The 20996-nt window shown below is 26.2% G+C and overlaps 1 protein-coding gene across 1 annotated transcript; it reads left to right on the top strand.

The window, feature by feature from the left end:
- The first annotated feature begins 731 nt into the window (after nucleotides 1–731).
- LOC107446217 (Ubiquitin-like activating enzyme 3) lies at nucleotides 732–19454 on the top strand. Its single transcript, XM_071186273.1, is given in 13 exon segments — nucleotides 732–992; nucleotides 1082–1162; nucleotides 3476–3558; nucleotides 5819–5899; nucleotides 7429–7472; nucleotides 8032–8096; nucleotides 9105–9254; nucleotides 10852–10945; nucleotides 11888–12001; nucleotides 12111–12201; nucleotides 15490–15681; nucleotides 17731–17849; nucleotides 19271–19454. Coding segments are annotated over 13 exon segments (1305 nt in total). The 5' UTR covers nucleotides 732–902; the 3' UTR covers nucleotides 19372–19454.
- Nucleotides 19455–20996: the final 1542 nt, after the last annotated feature.

The raw sequence follows: 20996 nt of genomic DNA, 5'->3' as shown, positions 1-20996 counted from the left end.
TAATACACTGATTTGCTGCAGTCTCAGAAAAGTGTTACATTGAACCTAATTTTTATTTAAGTTTAGCTGCTTGGAGAAAATCAATTAATTTTTATCAAATTCTTCTCAATGGGTCGCGCTTCTCAATGGGACCATTTTGGTTAGCCTGTGCTGAGATCGAGGGCGATGTACTTTATTTTTTTGCTCTTGAACTATTCCACCGTAAAGTGCTAGTCTTTGTACGCTGAACATCAGCTTCCTCAGTGTGAAAGAAGGCCATCCTTTTTGCAGAGGATTAAAATTGTAACGGCAGGTTTTCGGATCCTCCTCGGGAATATTTCCCAGGCCGTCGCAATAACCCGTTGTGAAGCCTAAGTACGACATAAACAAAGTACTACTACTACTTCTCAGTAGCCTAGTGAAAAAGGAAAAAGAAATGTGAAATTTTCCCATGAAATTATTCACAAAATGCTCCATATATAGTTCAAAGTATCCTCTTGACTTGTTTTTTACTCCAATCTTCTCATACTCCACACGATTCTTAAGGAGCTGTTCTCACTATAGGCAAAAAATTCGCTATTGTATTGATTAGTGAAGCAAATTTCCCCATAAAAAACTCGCAATCAGATTCTTTACTTCATCTTAGATTTCGCGACTGTGATTTTTTCATGCAGTGAGATTAACCCTTATATATGACGTCACTTTTGTGAAAATTGTTTAAAATTATAAAGCTAAATGCTAGTTTTAAATTTTGTGAGAGGGTAGTGAAAATATGTTGTACCCAATGTTCATTGATGTAAACAATCAATTGAAAGTAGATACTTGTTTTGCTACCGTTTCGACAGCTATTTTTTAAAAAAGAATTGCCAAAGATTAATTATTATTTTCAAAATTAAATACGTCTTGCCTGCACTAGATACATAATGGATTGGCCGGGTAGATGGACTCATGTTGAAAAACTTTTAGTTAGAAACGGCCCATTCGCTCATGAGGACTTTTCTCCAGGACCGCAAGTTTGTGCAATTTTTTTATAGTTGAAGTATTCAATCTTTAAGTTAAAAAACTTTATGCATTTCTGTAATTAAAAGTTTTATTATTTTAGGTTTTTGATTTTGTGCGCAATGTCTGTAATGTGCTTGTTATTGGAGCCGGTGGTCTTGGATGTGAACTTTTGAAAAATTTAGTGAGTACCTATTATTTTCCGGATGATTTGTGTGTATTACTCATACTACTTGTGAATTTCATTTTTATTTATTGCAATATTTCTTTAATATCTATAACTTATATTCTTATAATCATAAACAAAACTGTTTGATTTCATAATTGTTCTAATCAGTTCTTTTATTAATATGTCCCTGTTTTAACAATGTCCATTTTTTTTCTTCCTTTTTTTATGTAACGAGTTAAGTTTGATAATTTAATTAATAATTCTTTCATATAATTTTATTTTACTTTTCAATTGGAATATTTGTTTTCAATATCTTTAAATTCTATAGGTATTGTAAAATTTTGTAGAAAATATCTGTCTTTGATAAAATGGTTTAAGTATAAAATGTGTAATTTATATCATGAAATCATACAGTTATTGCTTATTGCTGTATCGGTCCACATAAGTAATGAATCATTATTTTTTTTCCATTTTTGTTTGACAGAGCTTATGTAAAGATAATATATAGCCCCATATCAGGACGTCCATTTACCGGAAGGGTCTCACTTCTGAACCATTTTTAACCCCTTAATGATTGGTTAATTTTCCAGAAAACTGTCATAAAAGTGTCTAGTTTGCCGAATTAGTTGTATTTGATTAGTGCTAGTATCTAGTTTAAAATAAACTAACTATTTACAATTACCTTAAAAATATCCTGGTACTGTTATATGTTGTGTAAAAGGAGAAATAAAATTTTTTCTGGGCAAAAGAAATGAATTAGTTTTATTCTTATTGGCGCATTACTACTGAACACTCCAGCCCGTGAATATCACAGGAGCGAGAAATAGCGAGCGAAAACTCACCCATTCATTTTCATGGGAGCGAGAAGGTTGGGGTTAACAATCAAAATAGACTCTTTTCCTTTTTCAAAAAATAAATAAAAAAAATTGAATGAAAAATGCTTTTTTCTTTTTTTGCGACTTGTTAAAAAGTATGACAGGATGAGAATCCGCCATTTTCCCACTTCTTTATGATTTTTGCGTGTTTTGTTTTTTGTTCAATTTTAATCCGATTTACACTACAATATAAAAAAAAATTGGATATCGCAGAAACGAAATTCGGTATTTAACTACATCACGAAAAAAATCTCAAATTTTTTCCTCGTCTAAAGGATTATTACTGCTAAGAATCACGCTCTTAATTTCGGAGTGCGAAATTTCACTTTTTGAAAAAATTGCTGATTCGCGATGAAGTTACTGAACCAAACTGTTGAAAACCAAGTAGACAATGAAATCTTCACAAATCGAGTGCATCAAAAAATAATGCTCGAGTCAAAATTTCCTGTGTATGACAATGTAGCATTAAAAAAGTAGGAAAATCTGTAGCAATAACAGACAAAAATGTGATCATAAATCCACGTGGGATTGAAAGTGAATTTTCAATAGTTGAGTGCAAAATGTATGATTCAAGATTTTCTAAACAAAATAATATCATACCATTGAGATTTTAAAAGCGAGTGAGAATCTGTTTTAATAAGTGGTGAAAACACTATCGGCAAAACCACATGGATTTACTGTGGAAATGTCGCTAATCGAAGAATCGGTTAAGAAATGATTACTAACCAAAATGTGTGATTCGAAATTCGCTGTAAACTAGTAACAATATAAAATTACTTAAAAATGATTTAAAATTTTTTTAAATAATATTGTAAAAATAATATTAACATAAAATAATATTAACACAAAATTGTGTGTCTATTGTGTGTAAGCACACAATTTTATGTTAATATTATTTTATGTTAATATTATTTTATGTTAATATTATTTTATGTTAATATTATTTTTACAATATTATTAAAAAAATATTTTAAATCATTTTTAAGTAATTTTATATTGTTACTAGTTTATATAATTTGAATTTGGCTTTAGCTGCCTTGTGCACTGTTCCAATTTGAATTAGTGTAGTAATGGTTGTTTATTTTTCCTACCTCCTGTTTAATAATTTTGACTTAAGAATTTGAATTTATATTCGAAATTCGCTGTAAGTTATAATAGCATATTAAAATATCTAAGATTTAAAAAACCATGTGGAAAATTGTAACAAAAATAGCACAACCACACAAACCACGTGGATTTATTAGTTGTTGATTGAAATTAATATCAATTATCGTCTATTTATTATTTTTTATTGAATAAGAATGTTTTGATGTTTGTATACCTTAAAGACCTATTATATGAAAAAATCTACTTTTCGAACTTGTTGCAGTCCCGACGATTCCGGATATGGGACTTTCCTCTGTAATTAAATTCTAAACTTGTAATCTCAAATAAAATTTTCTGTTTATAATAGGCTATGCTTGGATTTCGAAATATTGATGTCATTGATATGGATACAATTGAAATTTCCAATCTAAATCGGCAGTTCTTATTTAGGTAAATATTTTATGTTATGTATTTGAGTATATTATGTATTGTAATGATTTATTTATTATAGTTTTGTTTTTTAATTTAATCTTAATTATTTCTAAAGAAGGAAAACAATAATTTGGTATCGATTGCTAAGTTTTAGTTTTTCTGAATGTTGGTATTTAGTAGGGATTAGATTCTGTTTTTCATTTGAAACCTTTAATAGTGTTTATTAATAGAATGCCAACTACAATGGGAACTCCCTATATTAGTAAATATTAATTATGGCTAACTGATAAGGCTGGATACCAGAATCAAAATTTTATTGTTTTTTATATATCACCCCATTTATTTGCTTGTTTGTTTTTTAAGAAGTTTTCATTAAAGTTTATCTCCCTGAGTAGGTTGAGTAAATGCTTGGAAAGAATGTTAATTTGGTTACAAAAAGGCTCATTGGACAAATGTTGAATTGAAAAATTGCAAAGAAATCACACTTCTTGCAATTCAACAAATTAGAAATTATGTTTCTCAATAAATCTCCAAAAAAAAAAAAAAAAAAAAAAAAAAAAAAAANTCCCCAAAAAAAAAAAAAAAAAAGGACAGGACAATGTACCTTGTTTGATACAAATTCACTATCATAAGTTGTTTTGATTGTTCCAACTCTGTTTATAAAAATCACTAAAAAATAATTAATTTATCTACTTTGAAACTTCTGTAATTAGAATTCAGTGAATTAACAGGACTAAATTAGTTCATGTTTAACTTTTTCTTTTAGTTTTTGTTTTATATATGTAATACAATTCACAAATTATATATCAACCCAATTTTTAGCTTCATTTTTGCTATATTAATTTTAATAATTTCATTCTATTCAATAAGCATTTTAATCTGTGGAATGATAATTCCAGATGGAATGTTGTTGCATTCCTTTGGGAGATGATTTTTCTTATCTCAAGCTTCACAATTCCTGCTGGAAACTGATTCCGGTTGTAATTCATAACCGGTTTCATTCCAACTGCTCCCTTACTCCAAGAGCTTTATTATTTTTTCACCTTCAAATTTTAAAGTCGTTGACTGAAAATCATGTAATTTAACAGTCAGAAAATCATTACAATTTTTGTTTGTTATATACAAATGTAAGTAGGAGAGTTGAGGTTTGAAAGTATAATTGAAACTGGTTTAGTATTAGAGTCATGCACTAATAAAAACAGTTCTTTTTATTTTAAATAAAGTATTAGTCTAGTACTTTAATGTTTAAAACTGCGCATTGTACATTCTATCAATTTCATGAAAATTTATTTTATTAGTCTAGTTTAAATGTGTATCTAATAATTATGTAATTAATAAAAAAAGTCATGCTTTTTACTGATTGATTGTAGAATTGAAAAGGAATTCTTTTCTTTGTAGTACAGGTACAGATCATATTTAACATATTTAACTAGAACATGAATTTGATTAAAAATTGATGTTTATTTCTTAAAAAGCACAGAGATACTGTGTCTCATATTTCATTAAAAACAATGATTAAGGATCATAAATGAAAGAATTCCTATTAAAACCTCTACACAATGTATATAGATTTTAATAAAAAACTTACCATTTGCGATTTTTAATTGAAAAAAAGAGTTTTTATATTTGTGTTATTATTATACCTTACATTATTACTCTAATCTGTCCTTGGTTTCACCCCCTGAGCATTTATGGCACTGAAAGTCATCCTTTTACCTGTTGTTTTTCCAGTTGAAAAACCAGCTTTTCCCTTTGTTTTTCAATAAGAGAGTTGTGCATTATGTTAACAAAATTAATGAAAAACAAAATTTTCTTAGTTTACTATCTTGAATAACATTCAGTGTTTATAAAAAAAAAAATAGATTAAAAGCGAGCAAGTGAAAAAAATGTCACATGTCAAAATCCTTATGCTAAACCTATCAGTAGACTCATTTGCTACTGAGTCATTTGTGATCATATGGCAATTACTGAGTTAGTTTATCTTTAGTAATGTGTTAAAATATTGGAGGAAACACCGGTTAGTTTTTTTATGTTCGATAATGCTTTTTCTTTTAAATGACAAATTAGTCAAAAGAATTTAGTATAAAGATCATTTTTAATAACAGTTAGAGTTTAATCTTTTCTAGGCATTAGAAAATATTTGTGTTTTTATTATTTGGGGGAACTGTTTAATATTGCAGCTGAATTTAAGTATCAATACAGTGAAATATTGTAAAAAGTATTTTTTTTTAAAATTCTTTGCTAATCAAAAACATGCAATAATATATTTTTATTTCAGGGCATCAGATGTTGGAAAACCTAAAGCTGAAGTTGCTGCTGCCTATATAAACAAGCACATTGAAGGGTGTAATGTAACTCCGTATCCTTTGCATTAAAGCATTTTGCTTTCTCTAATATGATTGAGATTTTTATCCTCTATGATCAAAATAAAAATATTTTATTATTTGATTGATTAGAAGCATCAAAAATTATTGATGTTTATGGTCATTTTGAAATTCCGAATAGCAGAAGTTCAAATTTTTCAACTTCAATTTATTTGTGACAATTTAAGATCCCACTCTCTTACCTTTGACTGAAAATAAGTAAATTCAAACCCTTTCTTCCTTTCATATATTGGTTCTACTATTTTTACTTGTAGTTTTTTTATTATTTTTTATAGAAGACACTGATAATTATTTTATCACAGGGTTTTTCAAGCCAATTCTCTCGAAGAACTGGTAAGATTAATAATTTTGGCTGTAGGCATGATTACAAACAATTTTTGGCCAGTTTGTTTTTTATCATTCACATACGCTCTATAATGAAAGATATTTAACCTTAACCCTATATACATGGTGCGAAGCATTTTTAAAAAGTGCTTAAAGGTGCTAATTTTAGATTTTCATTTTTAAAATGCCTTTAAAGGTGCTTTTTTCATTGGGCATTTTTAAAAAGTGCTTAATTTACCTTTTTGAAAATTAGATTTTTTTCTTTATCATGTCGATTTTCGCCACATAATATGCAAAAGCATGCTTTTCACATTGTTCTATTCAACGTTTTCTCAATTTATTCAACCACAATCTAATTTGGCTTACCACCGGTCCAATCATTTTACGTGTTTGAGACTTTGATTAAATACTTACGAGTCCGCACATGCATTTACTGAGCTGGGTTCAGTGAGATTATTGCATTCTCATGAGTAACTCTGCATTTTGCAAGATATTCTCAATTTCAGGCTCAGTTTTCCATAAAATGTGCTTATTTTTTGTGCTTATTTCCATAAAAATGTGCTTATCCTATGTGCTTTCCTAAATGTGCTTATTTCCATAAAATGTGCTTATTTCCATAAAATGTGCTTAAAAAATGTGCTTATTTTTTGTTGAAAAGTGCTTATTTGTTAAAAGGTGCTTATTTTTTGTTGAAAGATATAGCTATGCATCCTGTATATAAATATAATTTATACTTATACTAACATAAGTATTAATTTGTGGAGCATTAGTTGGGAAGGAATGTTCTATAGATTACTTATTCAATATTTTATTCAGAATTAAAGGAAGCAATTAATTAGGAACCTCCTTATTATTCTATGGTTTTTCTATTTAGAAAGGTACCAGTCACCTATATCTATCTAATATATATTTATATACATATTAATTTTTGGGTCTTGGTAATAGAAAAAAAAATTATTTTCCTCTCACTTTTTAACAGTTGTGTGTATGATGGCATTTTTAAAGCAATTATGTATAAAAAATAATTCACAAATTTAATTATTGATTAATGTTTCTACTACCAAAAATAATTTTCTTTACAAAAACTACATTAGTAATGATCTGAATTTTACTGATAAAAAATGTTTTTATTAAAATATTTTACTTAAATAGTTATTTTAGTGTGCTTAACACAATGTAGTCATTTTAAAAAAATCCAAGATTACGATGATTCTTTCTATCGAAGTAAGTGATTATTATTACATTTTTATACTTACTCTAACATTTTCATTATAATTATTAAAAATATAATATATTATTAATAATTATAAAACGCAAATAATGTAAGAAAATGTGTATATATTATAATTAATAGAACGTTAATGTGTTTTGCAATATTTTTTTTTAAAATTCAACCTAGATAAACCTTGTTTTGTCTTTTACTCTTGTTACATCCATTACATATAATAAATTAGGACACATGGCATGTATAAGTTAGATTTATAAAATTTAAAAAAAAAACTATCTTAGGTTTTTATCTTTCCTTTTTTTAGGGCTTAGGAAAGTTGAATTTAAATTTTGCAGAATAATAAAAACTACCATGTATTAAGAATTGAAAGAAATTGATTTAAAATTTAAAATCAGTTTTTTTTATTGTTTATAAGAAAATTATATTTTTGATGTTGTTTTGAAGCAGACAATATTATATGTTTGTTTTAAATCTTGTAATGAATATTTTATATAGTTTAATAATTTTAGAAATACATTTCATAAATATGAAATATTAAAGCAATTTTATTTATAGAATTTCATATTATTGTTTGTGGCTTGGATTCAATTGTTGCCAGGAGATGGATTAATGGAATGCTGGTAATTATTTAGTAGAGCAACATAAACAATAATTATTTTATTTTACCAATAAAAAGTAAATGTACTGATAAAACAATTCTTTGTCATTAAATATTTTAATTAAATTATTTCCAAGACCTGATTTGTTGTAATTGAAATTATCTCTTTCTTTTATTTTCTTGGTAAAAATAACTATATGCTGATCATAAAAAGAGGATAACAAGCAAAAGGGAAAAATATGAAAGTGTTTTAATTTTTTAACATTTAATTACTGCACACATTTTTATTTCTTTATTATTAGGCATATTTTTGTTTGAATTCTTCAATTAAATAGTTGTTGTGGCTTATCCTCCAACTATATGATGAAGCAAATTCTAGAAATTATAACTGATTATAATTTCTGGAATTAAAACTTCAACTTAACAGAAATAATTTTTAAAGTTTTTTGTTAAAAAGTTTTAAAGTTAATTTAATTTATGTTCCTTCTTTTATAAATTAGGTTCTGTAAAGCAGTGAAAACCGCCTGGGTACTCTTTTAATCGTAGCAATTTTTTAGGATATTTTTAATTTAGCTGAAATTATATTTTATAGTTTAACATTTGATGCAATTGTCAATAGAGGTATATTGTTGTGGTCTTGAACCCTACCCCTATTTGTGGTTAAAATAAGCAAATCACAAATCACTGATGCACGTTTTTTTTTTTTTTTAATGAAACCTTTTTTTTTATTAAAGTTTTTTGTTTAACCTTGGTTCTTGAGAATTAATTGAATGTCTTGAATTGGGTTGGTTGGTCCCTTGTCAAAATTAGCTTGTTTCAAACTTTTTTAGGTATTGCATAGTATTTAAACTACTCCTTAAAAAGTTAATTTAATTATAAAATAATAGATTTTAAATTTTTTTTAAAAATATAAAGTGAATAAATTTTATGTGTCATTTAGAATGTAACATATATATAATTTAAAAGTACATTTAATTTGCATGCATTTTTATAAAAATGAATTAAGCTTACATTTGCTATATTTATGAAGATTGGTATCAATGCTGAAGAAAGTGAACAAGATGGCTCTCTTATTCCAATGATTGATGGTGGTACAGAAGGCTTCAAAGGAAATGTCAGAGTAATGTTGCCATCTATGACTGCATGCATAGATTGTACATTAGATTTGTACCCTCCTCAAGTAATTTTCATTATCATATTATATTTGTTAGTAACTGTATATAATACATCAGTCATGATATGATTTATTGTGAGCCTTTTTAGTCATAGCTTGTGTTATGGGTAAAGCAAAAATGAAAGATAAACCTAAGTGTAAGGGGCTAAAGTATGGAATTTGATTCTACTCAGTTAAAGATCAAAAAATCTTCAACTTTTTCACCTTTCAATGGTTTAAACTTAATGTAGCCAATCCTGAGTGGTTGGTTAAAGCCGAAATTTTATGTTACATGCATTAATAAAGCAATATATTACTACACTGTTTTCCAAACTTATGACTTTCGTGCACCCTTTCTAAATTTTTTGTAACGCTGTGTACCACTAATAAAAGAATGAATGTATTTTTTAGCATAAAAAAATTGCACAAAAATTAAAACTGACTGTTGACACCACTAATTATTAACTGTTAACTTTGCAAAAAATAACCGATAGAATACGTAATTGTAAATTTTCATGACTAGCTTTGTTTTTTAATAAAATTTTTGTAATTTTTGTTTGTTGCAAGATATTTCGCATAAGAACGCGTACCCCTCCTAAACTGTTCCCGTACCCCTGGGGGTACACCTACCACACTTTGGGAAACATTGTATTACTAGGTAATACATAAACTTTTGGTGTTAGTGGCTAGTTGTCTCGCTCTATATTGGGATTCACTATCCCTCTGTTTTTTTAAGGTTACAGGCCATTGCCCAGTTGATAATTTGAATCATAGATATTGGATAATGTTTTTCTCTAAGGTTTGATTGAGACTCTGAGGTAAGACTCTGTTTTAGACACTTAAGGGTGTAAACGTTAGCTATTCCTTGCACTTTAAATCTCATCTTTATCCGGTTTTACCTTGGTCTCTCTTTAATTTTTGTTTCATCCCTAACATGTGTATTGTGTTTTAGTAGATTTCTTGTGAAATAATTAATCTATTTTGGAATTAAAATCACTGAAGTGTGCCCAAATAGAAGGCACACAATTACTACATATTTAATAAAGAGTTGATTATGACAACATAAAGATTATATACTTTTTAATTACTAAATTCTTAAGAAATTTATTGTAAGAAATAGACAGCAAGCAGATATGTTTGATCTACTCAACAGCTCACATGTAACAGATAGATTTTGGTAAATAAAAATATCATAAATTAAAAATTTGTAATGGGAAAAATGTTAGAACTTTTATTAAAAAAATATATATAAAAAATTGGTGATATCTAAATGCTTTAGCAACTGTAGACATAATACTTTTGAATTTCATGAAATAACATCTGACTCATTATTTATAGATTACATTTCTAAACAAATAAAAAGAGCACTAAGGAGTTTACTTTTATTTTAACTAGATTTTTAAACAAAAATATTTTGAAAATTTTAAATTGTGTATATTTATAAAATATTTTTTAAATCTCTATATGATTTATATAAAATTGATTTTATTTAATTTTATCAAAATGTATATTTTTTTAAATCATCTCGAATGAAAATGTATACTACATTAACGCCTTGTAGAGTTAAATGTGTTTACTATATTTTTCAATTAAGTGTTTATATCAATATGAAACACTCTCATAGGTTACATTTCCACTTTGTACAATTGCTCAAACACCGCGACTGCCTGAACACTGCATTGAGTATGTGAAAGTTTTACTTTGGCCAAAAGAACGAAGTAATTATTTCCATAATCTACTCCTCATTACTAACTAGAATTATTTTTCCAAATAAGTTGTTTAATTAGAATTTTCAATATTATTCACTATTGTATGATACAAAAAAGAAATTCTTTTATTCAGTGTATCGTGAATTCTTCTGAGACCAAATCATTTCTTATTACTTATTCAATAGTTAGTTTTCATGTTAAATTATCATTATAAAATTTTCATGCATAAAAATTTTTCATAACTTTTTATGCAAAATTAATCTAAATTTATGCGTAATTAATATTAAATTTCTGTGTTAAATTCCTGTAATTAAATTTCATCATAAAATTCATATTATTAAATTCTAAGCAAAAATTCTTACTAATTTTGTATGTTAAAATCAGATTATTAAATGTTTGTGTAAAGTTCCATCTATTAAATTTAATGCAAGATTCATATTGTTTTTTTTTAATCTTAAAATTACATTTATAAGTTTTAATGTATAATTCTCATTGAATTTTATGCAAAAGTCATATTCAGTTAAGGGCTCTCTATTAAATTTTATCTAAATTTTCAACATTTTTGTATAATTTTTGTATAAATTTAATATTTAGCAATGCTCATGATAAAGTTTTTATGTAAATTTGTAATATTAAATTGTAGGCAAAATTTTTATTATAATATTGTGCACAGTTCATATAAATTTAAATATGTAATAAATAAATAACTCTAATTCTCAGCAAATAAATTCTAGTTTCGGAAAAAAAATCTTATAGTAATCGTCATAAAGAAATTTAATTGCACCAGGCTTATGGATAAGTACTAACTTTTTGATTTACATTTATATTACTAAATTTGTATGCAAATTTAATAAATTTATTCTTTAAACCAATTTTTATTATTAGTTTTTTATGTATCTCATGGTCTATATTTATGCAAAATTTTATTTTAAGATATCTTCTTATTTTTAGAAGATGAAGCCATTGATGGAGATGACCCTCAACATGTGAAATGGATTTATGAAAAAGCTCTTGAAAGAGCTGCTGAATATAATATATCTGGTGTCACTTATAGGCTTACTCAAGGTAATATTTTTAATGTTCTTATTTTATTTTTGAACTAATTCTTGATTATTAATACAGGATTCTTTACAGAACTGTGTTTCTCATTCTTTTTAAAATAAAAATCTTCTAGGTGTCATTAAAAATATAATTCCTGCTGTAGCGTCTACTAATGCTGTTATAGCTGCTGCTTGTGCCACAGAGGTTTTTAAATTAGCTACTAGGTAAAATAATATTTTTGGTTTTTTATAATTATTTTTTCTGGGTATACCCCGAAGTTTCATATCATCCTTCCAGGTCTAAAAACTAGGAACAGGGCTTGTGAATTTCTTGAGAATTTTGCATATTTTAAGACCATTGATTCACAGATATCAGGAAATAACAGGGTGGCCACCCACCTGGAAAACCTTGAAAACCTGGAATTATCAGGGAATTTTTTTATGCTGGAAGAAACCTGAAAAAATCAGGGAGATTTAGACAGAAACCTGGAAAAGTCAGGGATTTTTTAAAGAAAAGCTGGAATTTTTTCTTTGATTTTTCTTAATTTTACTAATTTAAATTATTTACTCATTTTCTTAGTTAAAATATTATTTTACCAACTGTTATACCCACTTTTAGACGAAAATTTATTGCCAAACAGTTGAAATACTATCAACTTAGCAATACTTCGCTTGCATCAAAATTTGGTTCATTATTACCCTGTTAAACTCTCATGGTTTCGGAAAGAATAGAGAATCTTTCCAGGTCACCTCATTCCCATAAGGTGACCTGGCTAGCACTCTATTCTATGAGTCAAAAATTATAAAATAACATTAAAAAAATTATATTTTAAATAAAATACTTTATAATATTGACACTGTTCTTGTACCCNATCTTTGACTTTCATCAGAATGATATTAAAGTTTTAACTGTATCGGTTTGTGGATTATATTATCTATTGCTAGTAATATCTATTTATTCACTCTTCTCAATATTATTCTCTGTCAATATGTTTTTTGCTTGAATTATTTTTTAAAATTAGAGGCTGAAAATTAAAAGTGGTATTCTTTTATTATGTTATAAAGTATGTGCATACTTTATGTTACATTATTTATATGATAAATATATTAAGTCACCGTTTTACTGCTAGTAAACAGCCAATAAGGTGTATTTACTTTCGTAATAATTTTTTATGCTATAGTTTTTGTGTAAAACTGTGTGCTTACAACATATGCAATTAAAACAATGAATATGAAATAAACAAATAACTATTTAAAATTCTGAAGCTGTCTTAAGAATCAACTTTCATACTATTACTAAATACACAAATCACTCTAATTCTTTGCCAAAAAAATATTTAAGAAGTTGTATGTGTAACCAAATGTTAAATAAGAATTTAAAGCACAAGTTAGGGGATTAAGTTACATTTGTAGCTAAACGAATTATTAGGTTTTAGTTTTATCCTGATCAAATCAGGAACTAAGTTTGTGGAACTAAATTTGTGTTAATATAATAAAAAATTGTTGATCTTTTGATTAAAATAAAAATGATTGTGAAAGAATTATAGGAATTGGTGAACAGGGGCAAAGCCCCCAGTATTTTCATATTGCTATTTTTGTGCAAGAATAGACTTTAAAAAAAATTTACAGCAATTTTATCGAATAGTCTTTAAAATCAAGTTTTCCTAAAGGTTCACTTTGTATGATTAAACCAAATTATTTTAGTAGCTTTTTTTTTCTTATAAAGAAATTGCATTGTGTTGTTAATTTTTTCTAATAATTAAATTTATTTCTTCTAGTTAAAAAAAAATATTTCTTTTGGCAATCTTTATTTTCACAATCTCATATTTTAATTAATGTTTCCTAAACCATATATTTGATGTGAAAAAATTTCTTGCAAATTAACCAAATGAGTTATGAAAGATAAATTAAATGTCAAGTTCCAGCAAATTTTTGGAGAATAAAATAGTGCTCTCTAAATATAACTATTTAATGCACATTTTATTAGATATTTGTATTTTTAAAAATATTATTTAGGAATTTTTTACGAAGTAGTGCAAATTATTTACATTGTTGTATTTTTATAGGATAATTGTTTGGCCTGTAGTCAAATAGTGCATACATTAACATTCTCTGAGCTTGATAAATTGCAAGATGTAATTGACTTTCTCATTGAAAATGCTGAATAGTAAGCTCTCTTTATAATATCATTTTTTTATTAGTATTTAAAATCAGTAATATGATAAGTTTTTAAATTTTAGTGTTAAATGCCAGGTTTTCTATAGAGGTCCAGCATTTATTGTGTATTGAATGTTTAAGCAGGAAATTTTTACCAAATGCTAAAACTGCTTTTTAACAATTTAAAAAAAAAAAAAAAAAAAACATAAATATTGTAATTTACAAATTATTTTTACTATGCTTCCAATATAATTTACACTTATTAATTTGAAAATATTAATTATTTCTTCTTGATCATGTTTATCAAGTTTTCTTGTATATATGAAATATTGGTTGGTTTCGAAAGCTTTCATACTTAATTAATATCTTTTCTAAATTAAAGGAATGATAATTGTCATTACAAGTCCCAGGTGTCATCATTTTCAGTGTGTGTAATAAATTCTAAAGTATTAGCAAGGTTTCACTTTTTGGATTTGTTCATAAATTAATATAAATATTTTGGTTCTTTCAACAACATCTGAAAATTCAATTAACTTTTAATGAATATTTATCTAGTTGGTGCAACTGGGAATGATGTGGGATACATATAAGAANACTTTTACTAAATACACAAATCACTCTAATGTTTTGCCGAAAAAATATTTAAGTAGTTGTATGCATAAAAAAATTTTTAAATAAGAATTTAAAACACAAGTTTGAGGATTAATTTATATTTGTAGCTAAACAAATTATTAGGTTTTAGTTTTATCCTGATTGAATCCGGAACTAAGTTTGTGGAACTAAATTTGTATTAATATAATAAAAAATTTTTGATCTTTTGATTAAAATAAAAATGATTATGAAACAATCGTTGGAGTTAGTGAACAGAGGCAAAGCCCCCAGTATTTTCATATTGCTATTTTTGTGGGAGAATAGGCTTTAAAAAAATTGTACTGCAATTTTATCGAATAGTCTTTAAAATCAAGTTTTCATAAAGGTTTACTTTGTATGATTAAACCAATTTACTTTAGTAGCTTCTTTTTTCTTTTAAAGAAATTACATTGTGTTGTTAATTTTTTTTCTGAAATTTAAATTTATTACTTCTAGTTTTAAAAAAATATATTTCTTTTGGCAATCATTATTTTCACTATCTCATATTTTAATTAATGTTTCCTAAAACATATTTTTGATGTGAAAAAATTTCTTGCAAAGCAACCAAATGAGTTATGAAAGATAAATTAAATGTCAAGTTCCAACATGTAAAATTTTTGGAGAATAAAATAGTGCTCTGTAAATATAATGATTTAATGCATTTACTAAAAAATTCATTAATGAAAACTATTGCCCTTATAAACAAGATATTTTGTATTTTATTAGCATTTTATTAGATATTTGTATTTTTTAAAATAAATATTTAAGAATTTTTTACGAAGTTGTGCAGATTATTTACATTGTTGTATTTTTATAGGATAATTGTTTGGCCTGTAGTCAAATAGTGCATACATTAACATTCTCTGAGCTTGATAAATTGCAAGATGTAATTGACTTTCTCATAGAAAACGCTGAATAGTAAGCTCTCTTTATAATATCCTTTGTTTTATTAGTATTTAAAATCAGTAATATGATAAATTTTTATAATGTTTTAGTGTTAAATGCCAGGTTTTCTATAGAGGTCCACCATTTATTATGTATTGAATTAAGCAGATTAATTTTTACCAAATGCTAAAACTGCTTTTTCACAATTTTTTTAAAAAAAAATAAACATAAATATTGTAATTTACAAATTATTTTCAATATACTTCAAATATAATGTACATTTATTAATTTGAAAGTATTAATTATTTCTTCTTGATCATGTTTATAAAGTTTTCTTGTGTATATTAAATATTGGTTGGCTTCGAAAGCTTTCATACTTAATTAATATCTCTTCTAAATTAAAGGAATTATAATTGTCATTACAAGTCCCAGGTGTCATCATTTTCAGTGTGTGTAATAAATTCTAAAATGTTATAGCAAGGTTTCAATTTTTGGATTTGTTCATAAATTAATATAAGTATTTTGGTTCTCTCAACAACATCTGAAAATTCAATTAACTTTTAATGAATATTTATCTAGTTGGTGCAACTGGGAATGATGTGGGATACATATAAGAATTGTAATGTTTAAAGACACCTGTACCTAATTTTATTGAGGGAAAAAGAAATTGTTGATTTATCCTGTCATAAGATTGCCCAAATTTGACTGTTTTTTCTGTCCTTGAAATGAAGTTATGCAATTCTTTTTTTTAAAAGAAGGTGCTGGATTTATATACATGGTGTGTAGTGGTTTTAAAAAGTGCTTATTTGCGACTTCGTTTTTTAAAAGCCCTTAAAGGTTTTTTTTATTGGATGCTTTTAAAAAGTGATTAATTTTCCCTTTTTGATGAAGAGATTTTTTCTTTACCCTGTTGCTTTTTGCCACATATTATGCACACTGTTTTCACATTGTTCTATTCAATGTTTTTACAATTCATTCAACCACAATCCATTTCCGCCTACCGTCGATACATAGCGTATGAAAGCGCCTAACATTTTACATGTTTGATGAAATACTTGAGAGTTCGCATGTGCCTCTACTGAACTGGATGGTTCAGTGTGGTTCTTGCACTCTCATGTGCAACTTTGTTGCATTTTGCAAGGTATTCTCAATTTCTGGCTTCATTTTCCACCCTCTGTAGTCGAACCGAAAGATCTCTCAATCTTTTTATGGTGACTAATATAATCAAGAAAAAAGTTCTTTGTCAGAAACTAATTATTTTATCATGATCAGGTAAAGTCTTAAAAATTATTTTGCATTTTGTTAATGTATATGGTGCTTAAAAATATTTTTAGTGCTTAAAAAGTACTTAAAGGATGCTTATTTTTGTTGAAAGATTTGACTACACAGCCTGATGTATTAAAACCAAAATGGTCCATTATGTAACATTCGTAGTTAACTACAACTACTTAAATACGAATGTTGTTCACTATATCAAATTTTTTTTTTATTGAAATTTTACTACAACATACTTAAAAATTTAATAGAAATTTATTTTGAGAATAAATGCAGAACCTGATCTAAAGCTCGAGCTGTCTGCTTTTAACTTCTTTATATCAGGACAGCTGCAAATATTCAGTGAAGAGTATTTTTGTTTAACTTATGCTTTACATAGAACCAGTTGGTTTGTTGGATTAATTTTATATTAGCTACAAATACCAAGATGTTTTATGATTATGTTTTTGCTTCTTGTTATCAACTATTGTGCATTATGGAAAATAAATGTTTTGTCAAATTTTAATGATCCTTGTACTATTACACTGGTTTACCAATTTCTTTTTGGATTTTTAAAAAAATTGCCGAGCAAAACAGGTGGAGAACCACTGCTGTAAACCAATACAAAATTTACTTGGTGTGAACATTTAAACTGTTTTTGTACTAAAATGTTACACTGAGAAGACCCCTTCATAAAACTATTCTTTTTAGTTTTTCATTTCATATCAGTCTATTATAAGAAAATTTCACCTGCCCTAAACTTTAATTTCAAGCAAAAATCCAGTTCTGGGATTTAAGCATGGCTCTAACTTGTATTTTTATTTTCAGCCAAATGAAGTCTCCTGGGTTAACAACTTCCATAGACGGAAAACATAAAACTTTGTATATGCAATCCATTCAGTCTATTGAAGTTGCTACAAGACCCAATTTAAAGAAAACCTTAAAAGGTAACTTTGACATAATTTATCTTCCTTTATTGAAGTTTCTTTACATTATCTATTTTTTGCTCTTCATTTTGTTTATTATATTAATGATCTACTTATCCCCTCACTTTACTTATTTTTTTAATTCATTTTTTTTAAAACTAGAGACTCTTGACTCCTGCTGTATAGATAAAACTGTGTCCATTTTGTTCAATTTTGTTTATTTTATGACTTATACACAAAATGTTCTCTCCTTAAGTTTCATATTTCCATATTTTCTTAACACATTTTATTGTTTTGTTTTATGGTTATAAATTATTTTTCTACAATTTTTTTCTACTGCTCCTTTTTATGACTATTTGAAGATATAATTTAATGTCCTACTTATTATTGATATTATTTAATGTCCCTCTATGATATCTAACATTTAGTTTCCTTTCATTCACTAGTAAAATTTTCATTCTGTGATGTATCTAAGTTAACTGTTAACCAAAACATAAATATTTTCCTCATGAAGGTGTAATCTTTTCTTTGATAAACAAAACCCAGTTCTGAAGCATGCAAAGAGTTTTTTCCCCTTCCTCAAACATACACAAAACAGAGTTCGTTATGTGATAGAACTATTTGAACCTCTTTCCTTGCTTTGGATAAAACCTTAATAAGATGCAAAAATAAACATTTAAACGGAAGCAGTTAAAATGCTCCGCCCCATTCGATTTGTGTATTGTCTTTCCTTGATGATTGCGCTGCTCAGATAGTGCAGTTCTTATAGAGAGAATCTTTCAAGGATTTTAATGCTTGTACAAATATTAATTTATGTATGTAATAGTTACATCTAGTGAGTCAAAAGCTATCCTGAAGAGTATGTGCAATAGACTATTTCCATAAGCTTCTGGAAACTGGTAATGGTTATAAGACTGATATTTTTGCTATGTATGTCTATTGCTCAAAGTTTGATAGGATAGTTTTTGTTAGTGATCCAAAGATATTTTTGTCTTCTACTCAATCTCATCAAGCTTAAAAAATAGCAAATTGAAAATTCTAAGACAAAGCTTATTCATGACCATAAAGAAACTAAGTATATTCTCATGAAATTTATCAAAATTTTTATATTTTTTTATTGTTGTTAAAAATTTTGAAACCTCTTCAAAGTTTAAAGTCGATGTTAAAAATAACGTTTTCATCCATAAACCTGTACAAAAAGCAAAGTGTTGTAAAATATGAAACAAAATATGGATTTACTCTCTGTATTGTTTAAGCTAATATTTTTCTTAAAACAAAATTCCTCCTTACACCCCAGATATATGTAACCATGCAACTTATTTTAATACTTCATGTTGTTCATGTGATTCAGATTTTATTTTTAAATTTGGAATTTATTGTAATTCCAAATTATATATAAAAATTATAAATAATTATTAATATATTATATTAATAATTCTTAGATTTGGGGATTGTTGATGGCCAGCAAATTGTAGTAGCTGATTCTACTACTCCCACCTCTGTGATTTTTAAGTTAAACCTTACCTCCAAGATGGAAAGTTAGTTCTTCACATTTAAATATTCTATGCAATTTATGTATTTTTCATGTTGTTTGTAATAAATGCTTCAAGTATTTGAAAAAAAAAATCTTTTTTTTCTTTTTGTTGAACATTGTTTCATTGTATGCAAAACATGATGGTATTTATATAAAACTCATTAAATTAATTTATTTTTAATCAGTCAGAAGAAACAAAACATTTTGTCAAGAAGTAGCAGTTGACTTTTTACAAAAAAATTTTAAATCTTCATTTTTTTAAATAACTTTAAAATCCAGGCTTAAAATACCAGATTAATATTAAATATTTTTATTTTATTTAAAAGTTTGATAAGTAGATTTTTTCTACAGTTAGATAGCATTTTCCTCTGCAAAATATCAAATATATTAAAAAAAAAGTATAACTTAAAAATTATAACGTTTTTATATTTGATGTTAGTATTAATTAGGATTTAAAAATTATAACCTAAAAGAATTTTTTAGAATACAAAAATAGAAAAAAACAGTTACCTGAGTTAACTTATCCCAGCTTTCCGAAATTTTATGTTTTTATTTCAATGGTTTCAAAAGTCGGATCATTTATAAAATACCGCATGAAGTTATCTGTTCTTATAGCCTTGAACAACCATTGGTAAGAGATATTGGGTTAATTTTCTAAACTAAAACAAAACATAGAACTAATTATAAAACAAATGAAAATTAAAAATTTCATTAAAAAGATTCCAAATATAAGTTCATTTTTAATTACCATTGATAATAAAAAGAAGTTTTGTGTTTATTTTCAATTAATTATAAAGTCTGATTTATAAAAAATATGACTAATTTGAATCACGGTATGACAGCATCCCTCTTAAAGATATTTTGCTTTTTGCCATTCAAAATAAAAATTCTAATCCATTTAATATTCTATTAGTATTATTATCAGTAACAATATATTTTTAACTCTCTCAAATTATTTATTTGTTTATTTTTCCTTTTTAACAAAATAGAAAGATTAAAAAAAAATTATGTATTCAATTACACATCATTGTTCGATTATCTTATTTTCACAATAGACGGTCAGTATCACTCCAATTATATGAACTGATTGAGAACAAAGCCTGATTTTAATAATCTAATTGAATAGGTAATTAACTAAATCGATAAGAAATTATTTCTTTGAAGTAAATGAAATTCTTTATTGTATATTAATTTAATTATAGGTATGACTGATTACAAGCTAGTGGTTTTCTATTTTAAGCCTCTACGTTTTGAGCCCCTGGGTGAAAGTGTACAGAAATTTTCCTGCTAGGCACTATTTTCCCATTCAATAACATAGAGAAGCCGCTTATTTATTATTTTATTTTAATGCAGAAAAGCCTGCATTAAAAAAATTTGTGGGGAAAAAAAGCAGAACTAATGCTCAGACAGTTAAAATATCAAGTTAAAACCCTATATTTAGAAAAAAATCATTTTTCAAATTTGTAAAAACACTTAACTTAAATGTTTGCTTAATTTAAAAATGTTAAATTGTTAATTGAGTGTAATTTTTTTTACTATATTGAATAAAAAAAATTTTAATAAAAAGAAATCAATAATATATGGAAAATGATGATTTTTCTTAACAAATTATTATATTGAAGTATTTTATGACT

Source organism: Parasteatoda tepidariorum, chromosome 10 (genome assembly GCF_043381705.1).
Source record: "Parasteatoda tepidariorum isolate YZ-2023 chromosome 10, CAS_Ptep_4.0, whole genome shotgun sequence".
Lineage (NCBI taxonomy): Eukaryota > Metazoa > Arthropoda > Arachnida > Araneae > Theridiidae > Parasteatoda > Parasteatoda tepidariorum.
Note: the sequence above shows the minus strand (reverse complement) of the source record. Positions and strands in the feature narration are given on the sequence as shown.